The 14523-nt window shown below is 35.6% G+C and overlaps 1 protein-coding gene across 3 annotated transcripts in view; it reads left to right on the plus strand.

The window, feature by feature from the left end:
• The first annotated feature begins 1884 nt into the window (after positions 1 to 1884).
• The window catches only part of LOC135691054 (inositol hexakisphosphate and diphosphoinositol-pentakisphosphate kinase 2), a 28074-nt gene continuing 15435 nt past the window's right edge, over positions 1885 to 14523 (plus strand). For 2 of the 3 annotated variants that reach the window (XM_065208795.2, XM_065208797.2), the window contains exons 1-8: positions 1886 to 2420; positions 4804 to 4929; positions 5688 to 5926; positions 8251 to 8602; positions 9199 to 9360; positions 10422 to 10738; positions 11286 to 11465; positions 11841 to 12082. In XM_065208795.2, the coding sequence (XP_065064867.2) occupies positions 2172 to 2420; positions 4804 to 4929; positions 5688 to 5926; positions 8251 to 8602; positions 9199 to 9360; positions 10422 to 10738; positions 11286 to 11465; positions 11841 to 12082 (1867 nt within the window). In that variant the 5' untranslated portion in view covers positions 1886 to 2171. Of the gene's footprint in view, positions 2421 to 4803; positions 4930 to 5687; positions 5927 to 8250; positions 8603 to 9198; positions 9361 to 10421; positions 10739 to 11285; positions 11466 to 11840; positions 12083 to 14523 lie in introns of all 3 variants that reach the window. The other variant, XM_065208796.2, reaches the window with a different exon arrangement.

The following is a 14523-nucleotide window of genomic DNA, read 5'->3' on the forward strand; positions in this document are numbered from 1 at the left end:
GAGGTCCCCTAAACCTTTAGGCCCTAAGAGCAATTTGTCCCCACTCCCCGGCCCCAGTTGTGTGTTTGTAGTTTTTACGCTTCTAGTTGCAAAAGAAGATGATGGGGGAATTTTAGATCCTGGCCTCAAAAGGTCACTCACTGCTCTCTTTGCTCATTTCCTATGGCACCTAAGCATTTCAAGGGCACTTTTTGGCAGCGGTGGATTCAAGGGGGGCAACTAGGGGCAGTTGCCCCTCCCTTATAGAGTTGAAGCAAGTCTAGCACCCCTTTTTTGAAACTTTGCGCCCTCTTTGAAGAATAAGAATCAGTTGAGAAGTTTCTGAGACCTATAGACTAATTTACTTCAAAGATTACCTCAAATTTAAGTTAAGTTAAGTTAAGTAAGTTGTAATTCCGAAATTTCCCGGTAAAGAAAAAGCATTCAAGTCAGCCTCCTTTGCAGAGTCGTCTAGCAGAGTTGGAGCCACTATGGCGGAGCAGAGAATGTTCAGCCGGAAATTTTATCTATTAAAGGGAGAAATTTTGATAAAAGACTGTCAGTCGTGCTCAGACTACTTATCATTGTTCTGACACAAATATTGTGAAAATTTCCTTATAAAGTGAATAGAGAGCCTTTTGTCAGTAGTTAGGGTCTGAAATTATTGTATTCAGCGTTCTTTTTTCACCAATTTACTTCAGAAGCAAGCCACTTTGATATATCTGGAATAAGTTTGAGCTCTGGTTTCAACTCAAAATAATCCACGTCTATTTTGTATCCATTCTTCACTTGCTTGCTAATTTCAAACTCCCAACCATTTGTAGCATCCAGAAAACGTTTTCTCTATTTTTTACAAATTTTGCATACGATGTATCATCAAATCTTTACCTATTTCTACAAGGCATACATCAGCATCCTAAAAGTAAGGCAATCGATAGAATGATTCGAGTCATTCAACATCCAAGAATGAAAAGATGAAAACAAAGTGAGTGCTTAGTTTATATAAAGTAAGCTCCAGGATTGTATAAAGTGCCAATGAAAAATTGAGTAATGACGTGATTAATCTCAAGAGGGGCACTTCTAATCCATAAAAGGGGCTAAAAGGGGCATGCTTCAAGCTTAGCAAAAATGTGGGGGCACGTGCCTCCTAGGTCCCCGGCTCCTACGCCACTGCTTGTGATAAAAAGAGTTTTTTCAAGCACGATTGAAGAAAATGTATAAGTTATTGTTCGATCCTTTAAGCGTACCAAAACTTGGATCAGAAACAGTATTTTAAAAATCTGACCTGTGTTCAAGCACCCTTTGCACCAACTTTCATTTATCACTTTCATTTATCATTGGAAAAAAAAGTTTTTCAATTTTTTGGAGGGGAGGGGACATGAGCTTCCCAAATAACAAAAATAGCTACGGCCCTGTTGACAGGTTGGTTGGCGGGCACTGCGGAGAAAGGAGCTGGGGCAACATTTGGCAAAAATGCAAAAATTTACAATAAATCACCAGTCAAGCCACTTTTTATTCGGTTTTAGCCCTCCCACCTTTCTTAGACCACCAACGTTTCTCAACGCTCCACAGTTCCTTATTTGTGGGTGCCCCTAGCCAAATTTTCTAGCTACAACTTGCACACCCCCTCCTCAGGTTTCCATTCAACTTCACTAGGGCAAAATTTTACATATACTATGTACTTCGATACTTGGGATGTGGATTTGATTAAACTAAAAAATGAGTGTCTTTTTTAATGAATGACATAGAGAAAAGGGGATTTCGAACGGCATGGGCAATAGCTTTCATGTCGAGGACTTTTCAGAAACCCCATCTCCGTCGTTTTCGTTTGTCTTCGCTTTATCGCGAAGAGGAAGATCAGCAGGTCGCACCACTGATCTCACCAATTCGCCATCTTATCGGGGCCTCGTTTTAAGAAAAAAATATGCTTTCCGTAGGTAGAAGGGAAAAAGTTTGTCTAAAGCTTTATTTCTTCCCAAAATAGAGCTTAGAATCCTAAATTGGACCGTATTTTTTGCTAAGAGCATGGATCAGACAAGTTAAGCAAGCTATGTGAAACGGATCTGCCTGAAGAGTTTATCTGGGCAATTATCTTCAGTCGGAGAAGGCCACAAAGGAGGCCATCGTAAGACTTCAGTCACCCAGGAGAAGATCCACCTCACAGAGAGTTTTTGTTCAGCTTCTACTAAGGTATGGATCCTACATCAATTAAAGAAGAGCTAAGCTGCCATAAAGAATCAGAGGGAGAACAAGCAACTGAAGACAGGGAGAATTCTGACGAGGCATCCAACTTGACAACACCTTTATCCGCCCCAAACGGTAAGCAAAACAACGCCGCAAAAAGGCCGACTCAGTTGAACAGATGTGATTCTGTTGGAACAGAGAGCGAGTCTTCATCCCGAACAAATTCTCCGCAAATGGAAAGACCTAGTTACAAACAGGTAATTTGCAATTTGCAATAAAAATTTCGTCTCTTTACATCGTCACATCAATGGGATGCATATAAAACTGAGCGATTCATATTTTATCTTGGTCTACCATACCAAATTGTGTGACAGGTGGAGATGACTTAAGTTAACAAAGTATATATACTAAGTTGAAAGCTATATCAGTAATCATATATACGGACAACTTTCTAGATTTTGAAGTAGTTTATAGAAGCAAGAACTGTTTATTTATTTATTCATTCTCTTCCTATCATATGAGACATTTTTAGCAGTTAATAAATCATTGTTTTTCTTCAGCACAATGTTCAGCAAAATATTCATAAAACAAAATTAAACATCTGAATAGCAAATTTGTATGTATGTATGTATAATTATATTTTAGGGGTCATCCATAAAGTACGTACGCACTCAGGGGGAGGGGGAGAGTCGATCAAAAATCGTACGCTTGCATACAAGGGGAGAGGGGGTATAATGGGTATTTAGTATGTACGCTTAAGAAATTCCTAAACATTAAATTTGAGCCTTGCAAGCTTGCTCATTTATTGTTCATATGGCAGTTCATAATGGGAAGTTTGTTGCATATTTTCATCCTACCTAAAATCTGCTCTGTTTGATGAACTTCCGATAAAAACTATGTGAAAGGCTGTGCCTTTTAGAAAGCTAAATACAATAAGTTCAATGTAAAAGAATCTGCTTCGATGTGCTTCACATTATTACATAAATTAGACAACTGCATTAGCATATTTTAAAACAAGGAATGGTCAATATGGACAATTCCCTGAATTCCCCTGGAAACTCTCAATAACTTGAAACGGGAGGGGGGGCAAAAAAAAGATATAAGCATACCCAGTGTACGCAAAAGGGGGGATATGCGAAAAGCGTACATGTGTGTACAAGGGGGGAGGGAGGGTCAAAAAGTGGCTCTCAAACTGCTGATGTGCTATATGGATGACCACTTTATGTGAATTACAAACTAATTTGGAGATTTGTTTTCAGAGTGGTTCACAAATTAAAAGTACAAGTAAACTAAATTTAACCTAAACAGAAATGAAAAATAGTAAAACCTAGTGCAAAATTTGAATAAATGTACACTTAGTGAGCAAAAGTTTTGCACAGGCTGAAACAGAAATGGTAGCACTGCAGCAAATGTTTTAGTGAACCAAAGTTCAAGTGGCCATAGCAAGTTTCATAAAAGTTATAAAATGACTTTTTAACTGGAATATATTAGAAAGTTTACCAAGGTTTGATGCTGAAAATAGTAAATCGAAGAATATTCTTGATTTTTGTTTATTTCTAAACAATATCAACATTTGCAAAATCACAAATATTGAGCCATGATGATTGAAGTACCTGTGACACATTTGAAATAAAAAATTTCATCTTCGCAGCAATTTGCAATATCTTATTACACTGAATTCGGGAGTACTTACTTTATGCTTGGGTGTCTAGAACTGCTAATTTTCTTCACTTTTGTTGGAGAATATCCTAATCGTTTTGGTTGAAAATTTTTCGAAGCTGCAATGAGCCTAGTTGTAGCAGCCGATTCATGATATGTTGCAGCAGAATTCAATCAATAAAATGTGTCACAAATGGTCAAGTCCATCTTTTCCAACCAATTACAATGTTGTAATTGGAATAATAAATGCTGCAAATTGAGTAATGAATAAAAACATATAATATATAATGAAAAAAAAATAATAAAAACAACACTTCATCCTCTCATGATTAATGAAAATACCAAATTTTCCACGATAAACAGGTTCACTCAAGTGTCTCAATAGCTGTTATAGAGTAGGCTTAATAAAATGGCTTAAAATATGCCACTCTCCACCAAATACAAGACCATTTATGATCACCTTGGTACTCCAACACCTGAATGCAATCTTGCAAATGTTTTTCTGAAGTTATCAGTACCTGTTACAAGACTTTCTTATCGAAATTTTTTACATTTGAAAAAGTAAATTTTTTCAATATTCAAATTAAAAGTATTACCAGCAGTTTGAAAATTGATTTCATTGGTTTTTAACTATAAAAAGTGGTTTAAATATTGATCCCCTTGTTGTTTACAACGTGGTTGCCTTTACTCATTTGTCAAACCTGTGCAATACTTTTGCTCACTAAGTGTATGATGATAGTTAAAAAGCTATTTTAGAATCAAACCATACTTATTAAAAGAGTCTGATTTTATTCTGTCCATGATGTAACTTCTACATTTATTTTTATAGAAATCTGTATTGTCACATTGCCTCAGTGAATTGGGCAAAGAGTTCCATATCCTTGCTCTATACTGTTTAAAATTTTTTATTCTAATTATAACATGCTTTTACTTTTCTTATGTCACTTTCTTTTCTATGTTCATTCCTGTTTCATTTTCTAGTCAAGAAAAGTTTCAAGTCAATCTGATCAGAAAACACCAAATGGATCAGAGTTTGAAGAGGATGAGAATGAAGATCTAGAGGAAGGGAGAAAAATCACAGTTGGTGTTTGTGCAATGAATAAAAAGGTTGGTAAAGTTTCATCACAATGATAAAGCTATCTATTGCTCAGCCGTTTGTATCAGGCCTGTCACATCAAGGCACTTTGTAGTGTATGCACAATTAGCATTACCCAAAGAGCTGGATTACATGTTTTACTTTTTACCTCACTTTTACATTTTGCCTTTTAATTGACAATCATTTCAATTTTTGTAATTTTTCCACAGTTCATGTTTTTATAGTTGTTTTGTTTTTTGTTAGAATAAGTTTCCTTGATTTTGCCTATCAAAAGCTATACATCCGCCTTTGTTAAAAATACATTCCTTAATTTCCCAATATGTTTTCTGATAGACAATAGATTTTTCATCATTACACTGCAATGTGCCAAAATCAAAAGACTTGAGGTAGTCTTTTGGTCCTGACCAGGTTTTTTCCATGTCTTGACAAATGTAGCAATCTCAGAGAAAGTATTTAAGATTTTCATTTCATAAAAATATTTCAGTGACGCATTAGTATGCTTAAATATTCTTGAAAGACTGGCAGAAATAAAGATTTTAAAAACAGTTCTAGATGTTTCTATTTCCTCATTACATCTCAATCATAAATTTTGCAAAGAGACAGTATTTTCATAATGTTTATTTTCATTAAAACCTACTTTGTCATGAAATTTTTTCAATGATTTTAAGTCAAGGCTCAATAACAGAAAAATTTAGTCACTGTATTTTTATAGTAAAAATCATTAGCTACTGCTTGATAATACTTATTTATATACTTTACAATTTTTTAGACATATTCAAGACCAATGAAACAGATTCTTACAAGACTCAGAAAAAGTAACTTGCTTCATTTTGAAGTATTTCAAGATGAGATGATATTAAACGAGGATGTTGAAAACTGGCCAATTGTTGACTGCTTAATTTCATTCTACTCCACTGGATTTCCTTTGCACAAAGCAATAAAATATACTGAACTTCGAAAGCCATTTCTTTTAAATGACCTGGAGACCCAGTATTTGCTTATGGATAGGTAAGCTTGGATGTTTATAGATGTTTTCATACAAATACCACTTTAAGTACAGTGTGATTGTCTAATGCATAATTAGCAAAATAATTTGCAGTTGGGATTTACAATTTGCGGACAGGCAGCTGCTACCCCTAGGATTGATTTGCTGTCTCTAAAACAATAAAAGGCAGCTTTTATGAAAAGCAGCCAATGGGAATGCCTGTTTGCAATTTTTCTGAATGTCTTTTGTTCAACAAGAGATGTGGCTCTGAAAAGAAGAATCCCCAGGAGAGGGACTACATTGTTTTATCAGTAATTCAAATGCACCATCGCATTGGCTGCAGGTCATAACTGCTGCCCTAAATTGTTTTAGAGACAGCAAATGGCAGCAGCTGCCTGTCTGCAAATTGCAAATCCCAACTGTAAATTATTTTACCATAAGATCTAAATGTAGGAAACAAGGAAGCTAGGTTATTCAGTGAAGCCATTTTATTGTACCTGAACCATGGGTGAAAACTATTAAAAGGACCTGGGGCTCCAGCCTAACTGATATCAGTTCAGATTTTCCAAAAAAATTAAATTGGGAAAAAGATTTCTTGCCATGAATATTAACGTTTTTAGCTTAAGTGCTCAAGGTTTTTCTGGGTAAATTGTAAAATGGGGATGGAGAGGGTATGGGTTGTTGTGAGTTTTTGGACATATGTTTAAAGAATTTGCAAGAGGAATGACTCGTAGTGCTTACATAAAAGATACACTTTCATGATTTTTTGAAAAAAGTTCTATTTGTTTTTTGGCAAATTCAAAACTCTCTTTGATGATAAAGTACCTGAGCTTTCTTTTACACTTGGCAAATTTCCCTTCTAAAAGTAATGTCTTATTTTTCCTGATTTTTGGTTAGGTAAAGATATTACTGCTAATTTCATTTGCATGACAGTGTGTATCCTTGTTAAGTAGTATATCCTGAGTAGGTGCCTTTTATTGCAATATAATATGATTAAAAGACTTTCTATGTTAAGCCTTTTATTTAGGTTATAAATAGTATTGTGAAAAGCATTTTCAGATTAACTTTGCATGTTTTTGACACGAAAATACTGAAAAAAACAAAATATGACCCAGCTTTGTTTACAAGCTAGTAGAGGGCAAATCCAGCAACAATATCAAATTTTCAATGTACCACACCCAGTTATTACCACACATTGCTTCTGCTAGTCCCATACAGGCCCCAGGCACCAATCTAAAAGTGGGGGGGGGGGGGGGCTGAATAACATTTGAGGCCACACGCTTTAGAACCCCTCAAAAATGCCCCTTTTAGAAATTACATGCTTCCCTCCCCTTTTTGCTTACAAATAGCTTATAAACAGTTCAATTCAGAGAAGATTTCAATTACTTTAGAAATGGTCATGAAAAGCTTGAGGATAATTAAACACCAAGCTAACAAAGTCAGAAAATACACCGTATCAGTAAACAAGAAAGAACGCCAAGAAAGTGAGCAAAAGGATTCCCAGTCAAGAAGAACTGCTACCACTTAGGTTCCTATAGAGTAAACATTCCAAAGTTGCATTAGCATAAACTTTCCAAAAGTTTTCTAACCTTTATTGCAAAAAAGTGGGGGAGGGGGGGGCTAAAGCCCTGGCTAGCCCAATGGCTGCACGGTTCCTGGTCCCATACTGTCCAACATAGGTTTTTTATTGAAGATCCATGCAAAATGTAAGCAGTCGGTATCATCTTCGGTTGGAAAATACCGTTTTAAGCATATCCTTGAACTTGAAATGATAAAAGCTTAATTGTTTTCAGAACCCCTTAAACGATGCAAATTTAACGGTGAAGTTAAATGGATAGAGAAGAAATGAGAATCATAATAAATTTGTTTTTTGTGCTAAAATGGTTTCTTGATGAGTGATCATTTTGTTACAATGTAATAGGGACAATCAAAGTAAATGTGGGAATTCAAGATATTTCCTGGCTCTTCATATGAAATATTTTTCATTTTTAGTTTGAGGAAATTTTCTAGAAACATATCATGAATATAATGATCTAAAATTCCTGCTGCTAGGGCTTCCTTTGTTTCAAGTTGGTTTAAGGCGTATCAGGACTGAGCAGTAAATTCATAACACATGTAGTAATACTGTGTATCGTTGTTCATAACACATGTAGTAATACTGTGAGATTGTACACTTTACACTAAAGAGAGTTTGTATTACGTGACAGAGGCCTAGGGAAGGGCTATGAACATTGCTACTTGGTTAGATATTTCGATTTTCATACTTTTGATTTACTTTGGCTAGGTACATCATTGGCTTAGTACATTTTATGAACTTTGTTCTTGACCTGTTCCTTGTGCTTTCTAGACGCAAAGTTTACGAGATGCTCGTGGATGCGGGTATTCAAGTGCCTCGATATGCTGTTTTTAATCGGGATGAAAACAACAAACCAGCTGACAGCGAGAATGACCTCATTGAATGTGATGATACTATCGAAATAAATGGACAGATATTTACAAAGCCCTTCGTTGAAAAGCCAGTCAGTGCTGAAGATCACAACATTTATATCTACTACCCCCTGTCTGCAGGTGGTGGTTGTCAAATATTATTCAGGAAAATAGGGAGTAGAAGTAGTGTTTATTCCTCTGAAAGCCGGGTGCGAAGGACTGGATCTTACATTTATGAAGAATACATGGCTACTTCTGGAACTGATGTAAAGGTGTGTTCCCTTACGTTATGATCTGAAATGCTTGTTAAATTTAGTAAATGAAGCTCCACTATTTCTTGCAGTTGACATGGATACGAACTTTTTTCATACGATTTTGGCGCTAGGATCATTTAGAACTCACATGGATTATTTTAACCAGCAGAAAATATTGAAAGGCCAGGGGGTTGAAAACAATCAAGAGCGTGAAAGTATCTCAAGTGAGAAAAGTAGAAAAGAAAGCGATTTGGTTCTGAAATATATCACCATAAAATTGCAGGAGGATCAATGAGAGCCCCCCAACTTGAAAGTAAGAGATACGACTTCTTTGGAAGGCTACCGAATCCTAACCTCTGGTCAGTATTTAACGACTGTACTACATAAGTACGTTGAAAGGCCAATGAATATTAACTGTGACAATCAATTCTGAGCACAAAAATATGTACTTTTCACTAAATTTTAGCGTACCTTAGATTTTCCATTCAAAGCTCTCACTAAACGACTTCCGCTTAAAGCAAAGCGTCTTCTCCACGTGTCTAAAGTTTTTTCGTGGTTTAATTGGTGCTCAGGATTTATGCAGTGAAACGTGTATGATTAATCTTTTTTGTTAGGTGTACACAGTTGGAGAGGAATACGCTCACTCAGAGGCAAGAAAATCGCCGGCTCTTGATGGGAAAGTGGAACGAGATGCACAAGGAAAAGAAATTAGGTACCCTGTTATTCTCAGTGCAAGCGAGAAGTTAATTGCTAAGCAAGTCTGTTCTATTTTCAAGGTGAGCTTGGTTGACAATAGAATCTTGTACTGTTGATATCAAAAGTGATAAAGGCGTGAAAAAGATTATATTAAAATTAAATTATATTATATTGGCCAGTTAAGCTTTTTCACAGTAGACTACGCACTAATTCCTGGCCAGTTAAGCTTTTTCACAGTAGACTACACACTAATTCCACACTTGGTATTCATGTTTTGCCTGGAATAAAGATCAGCCAGCTAGCTAATTCATCTAGCATGGCCCAACCAACTCTCTTCTTCAATTTATGTCGACATTTTTTCAAGTTTTAGACTACCTGTAGCTTCTGCTCTTTAAGAAAACTTTCCTGTGAATTTTATTGTCAACAGACAGAGCCTGTAAAGTGGATAATAATGGAGAAAATTAATTTGTTAAAATGTGCCACCAAGTAAGCATTCAAGTGAACACGACATAGACAGAAAGTTCGCATACCGTAAATCCTCGAATTAGCCCCTCGGGGCTTGTTTATTTTTTGTCTTTTTGGATAGGGGCTTATTCGAAGGGAGGCTTATACGAGGGGGGCTTATAAAATTATTGTAGACATTAAGAAGACATTATTAAAAAACCGCGTTTAAGTATGAATATTTGTGGTAATTCAATAAAATGCCAAAGACATCATCAGATGGCAAAAATTTATCAAATTGAGGGGTCCAATTCGAGAATTAACGGTAGCAGTTGGGGCTTATTCGAGAGGGGGGCTTATTGAAAAATTTTAGTTCTAGGGCAGGGGCTTATTCGGGAGGGGGGGCTTTTTCGAAGGGGGGCCAATTCGAGGATTTACGGTATACACTTGGCATCTTAAATATTTCTTTATTTTAACTTCTTCCATAGACCTATCTAAACTTTAAAGAATTTGAATTACAGCAAATGTTACTGGTAGAGAACTAAGAAGTTTTCACAACTTTTTTTTAGTTTTGAACTTTTGTCTGCTGTAAAACATTTTGCAGTTTTACAATTTAGATATATATCCAAGCAAATATAAGCTTCCTATTAGTTGGTTAGGCAACTTTATGCTTCATATTTGGTGTATTTTATTTTAACAGCAAACTGTGTGCGGATTCGATCTTCTCCGCTCAAATGGCAAATCGTATGTGTGTGACGTCAATGGTTTCAGCTTCGTCAAGACCTCCCAGAAATACTACGACGACTGCTCTCAGATATTGGCCGACATCATATTTCAGAACCTAGCCCCACAGCTATGGATACCTAATCCACTTATCTACCAGTTGTCTTCATACGAGGAAGAGCCTGTTATGACCACCGAAGGAACAATGCTGGAATTACGATGCGTTGTAGCAATCATTCGGCATGGGGATAGAACACCTAAGCAGAAAATGAAAATGATTGTTCATCATAAACTGTAAGTCGATTGTCTTCTTTTCTGCCTGAAATCTAACTGTTCGGTGCTTTATTTATTGGTAGTAGAACTATTGATAAGAAGTGCGTGCTCACTGGTGTTTCCATTCCTATATGACTTGGAACCCAAATGCACCATTATAGATCCTTTCCTTTCAACTACTTTTGGAAGTCTCTAGCCGAGATTCTTACATATTCTCTGTTTATTCTATAATATATTTTCATATTTTTCACTGTGGTATCTTCTGGGCCTATGGATGCTCATGCAAACACTACGTATGTGATACCTGATGAAAAAACGGCCTACAATAGAGCCAAATGCTCCATTTTGCCTACGACTAAAAACGTGTTAATATAGAACTATTCATGCAATCTGAATATTCAAGATATACTACGTATGTTTTTTTTCGGTATATATCACCCTTGTTGTTTTCTTTGTGAATTGCATAAAAATAATAAGACTCTATCTTTGCTCCCGCTCTTTGTTATTGTGATTTGAATCCTGATTACAGAATTTTTATCTCTTTTTTGTACTGCATTTTCTTTCATAGATGGTTCGATCTTTTCTACAAATTCGGTGGACCGGAAGAGGGAAAGCTAAAGCTAAAAGCACCAAAGGATCTGCAGGAAGTGCTCGATATAACACGCAACCTATTGCGTGAATCACAAGAAGGTGCAGAAATACGCGAGAATCCCGCCAAGTTAATGCAGATGAAAAGCGTCCTTGAGATGTAAGCTATATTGCCTTTTCATTTTAAACAGATATAAAGTTGGAGTCATATAGTGTCGAACACGGATCCTGCCCCTTGTTTGCAGCAGATAGTCATTTCAGATTTCCAGTTGCTACATAAGCAAGGTCTATTTGAAGAGATATATCTCTTTTAGTTGGCAACATCTGTATATACAGGTAGTATTAGGTCATAAGCTTTTCTTCATGTATCTCCTTGGCAATACAATTTGGCTCTATGTCTTTAAAATTAGTACACTTACAACTAGATTCATTGGCCTCCAAAACTGAAACTTTTCATTTTAAAGTTGCCGTTCATCGTAGAAATAAGCATCTGGGGTTCTGTACTTTCAAAAATATGATTTTCCCTTTGTTTTAGGTATGGCCATTTTTCTGGTATCAATAGAAAACTGCAATTGAAGTCGTTGAATGATAAGCGAAATATCGACATGAAAAAGAAATTCAAAGGAAGGAACAAAGACTCTGACCCCCTGCATGATGATTCCAACAACCCCACATTGTTACTCATACTCAAGTGGGGTGGAGAACTGACTCCAATGGGAAAGAAGCAGGCAGAGGAGCTTGGACGGGCCTTTAGATGCATGTATCCAGGGGGACAAGGTATGATTCTCTTCTTATTTTTCTTTCCAATTTGTACAGAACCTATTTCTACCTAAAATTATGATTTTAATCAGATAAACGCAGGTTAACAAGAATTTCCGCATAAACCCTTTTTAACAAGAATTTCCCCTGTTTGCAAAAAGCTGGCGAATAAACTCCTGTTTGTACATAATATTTATTCTTTTAAAGAAAGTCTTTCCTTTTTCACTTTTACAGCCTGTGGATAGTAGATAAATATCTCCATGTATATAATGTTAAATGACCCTACTTACGCTTCTTAAAACTTAAACTTTATCGAGGCACATAAAATACCTATAGTTTAATCCAAGCGGCATCATATCGAGCTAAAATAACACTCATATTTTTGCGGATACTTGAATTTCCTCTAATTATATCGTTGTCTTTAAATATATTGCTTAAACTGCTTCAATTTGTCATTTACACAAACTGAATAAGGATAAACATTAGTGAATTATTGGGCATCACGAGAACGTTATTGTTGGAAGAACAAACCGCATCCAATATTTCGAGTTTTATGTGTAGATGTAGTTTCTTATATAGTTCATTGTGAGTTCTGTCGTTATATGTATTTACACGATTGCTACAGTTCGTGCACGAGGAATGTACTTGTGAACAGTTTTTTTAGCGGTACAGAACTTGACGTCTTTTAGATAACCCAGATTGTGCAAAACTCTATAATGAAGACATGTTTCAGATAATTGGCAGAGCCCGGTCGTCTTTCTATCTAACAGATTGTGTAGACCGAAGGAGTTCGTTTTCTTATTTGGACTTATTCTGACGAACCCTTATTCTGATGTTTAATGCTCTGAGGAGTGTCAGACGAAAAAGCTTTTAGCCAATATGTTGTAAAATGTTTGCTTTTTCAAAGCCATTTTGAAATGTACTTGTCTTGGTTCACTGGTTCACATCAGCATGTCTTAGTTTTCATTCATTGGTGTGTATTTTTCATTCAGTTATTATTCTATATGTATATTGAGCAGAATGTTGTTAGTTTTGTCAAGTTTGTAGTTAGTTTTGTTTTATGAAATCTGGAGAAGAAAAAGAGCAACGATAATATAGTTAGCAAATAAATTTAGTACCAGAATGAAAATATAATAGTTTGATTGTTGAAAACACGACGTACGAGTGCATGCTCGAAATGTCGTATTTTTAGCAATCAAACTATTATATTTTCATTCTGGTACTAAATTTATTTGCTAACTATATTATCGTTATTCTGGATGAAGTACCACGCGCAACGTACATATCCTATAAGAATAAGAGCACCTTTGTATTCAGCAGCATTTAGTTTTTGTAATAGTCATTGGAAATAGTTGAAACTTCCGTGCTTGCTGGTTTTCATGGCAAATAATGATGTTTTTGTTCATTTGTCAAAATTCCATTTTTTTTCATTTAATTTTTTATGGGTGTAAATATAATGTCATCCTTTGATATCATCTCATCCTAACTCTTTTACGAAGTTTGAGTTTATCTGAATAAGTTGGTGAGCGTAAAAATGCTCCTTTTTCGGAAAATAAATATCTCGATTTATCGTTATCTGTAATTATATTTTCATACAGCTTGATTACTGATTTCGGACATAAGAATCCCTGGCCTTAAAAGGTTTATCATGAACCGTTGAAATATCGACTCGTGCTTATCGTAGGCTTTTTTTTCATGAGTACCTGAAAGGTGTCAATCAATTTTTTCAAAGGTTTTTACCAGAAAAGTGACAGAAGAGAAATTTTTTAGACATCGATAATCTCCATAGATATTTCATTCACTTCTTTATAAAGATACTTGGTTTTTTAAGAGCTTTAAGTTAATTATTCTAAATAGAATCGAAATTAGGCTCGTATTTTTTATACATTACTGATTTCAGTAATAGCAAGTAGTGGAGTCTTATATATAGTGGAGTCTTTATATTAGATTTCAGATTCAAATGATTAATGCCTTGAAGGCTATAGTTAAATAATTGAAAACCATCTGACTAGCAATGCATTGAAGTTATTTGGTGAGAGCTTTTGCTTGTTAGCATCAAGTAGACCTTTTGCCTCTTTATCTGGTTTATTAAAGTTCAGTCAACACACACAAGGCTGCTCGTACCATAGTTAGACTGCATATGCAAGTTGCATTTAAGTGTCAGCTACTTAAAATAGATATTGTACAAAGTTCCTATGCTTTCCTCGCTAATTAAATCAAGATTATGCTTTGCGAACAGTAGCTGTTCACAGTTTGTGATCCATCTTGCCATTCAGTTATAGTTTCTGATCCAGTTTATAAGGTACACGAGGCATTCAGGTTTTGTCAGCGTTGCAAGATTATTACATTTATAGAAAGTATCGCAGTTACCTTACAAAAGCTGATTGTTGTTATTATACAAAATGAGCATTTCTTTCTAGTTCTGAAATATTTAAGAGTACTTAATCACTGTTATTCAA

This window comes from Rhopilema esculentum, chromosome 4, assembly GCF_057945365.1.
Source record: "Rhopilema esculentum isolate cy_ngs chromosome 4, ASM5794536v1, whole genome shotgun sequence".
NCBI classification, from domain to species: Eukaryota; Metazoa; Cnidaria; class Scyphozoa; order Rhizostomeae; family Rhizostomatidae; genus Rhopilema; species Rhopilema esculentum.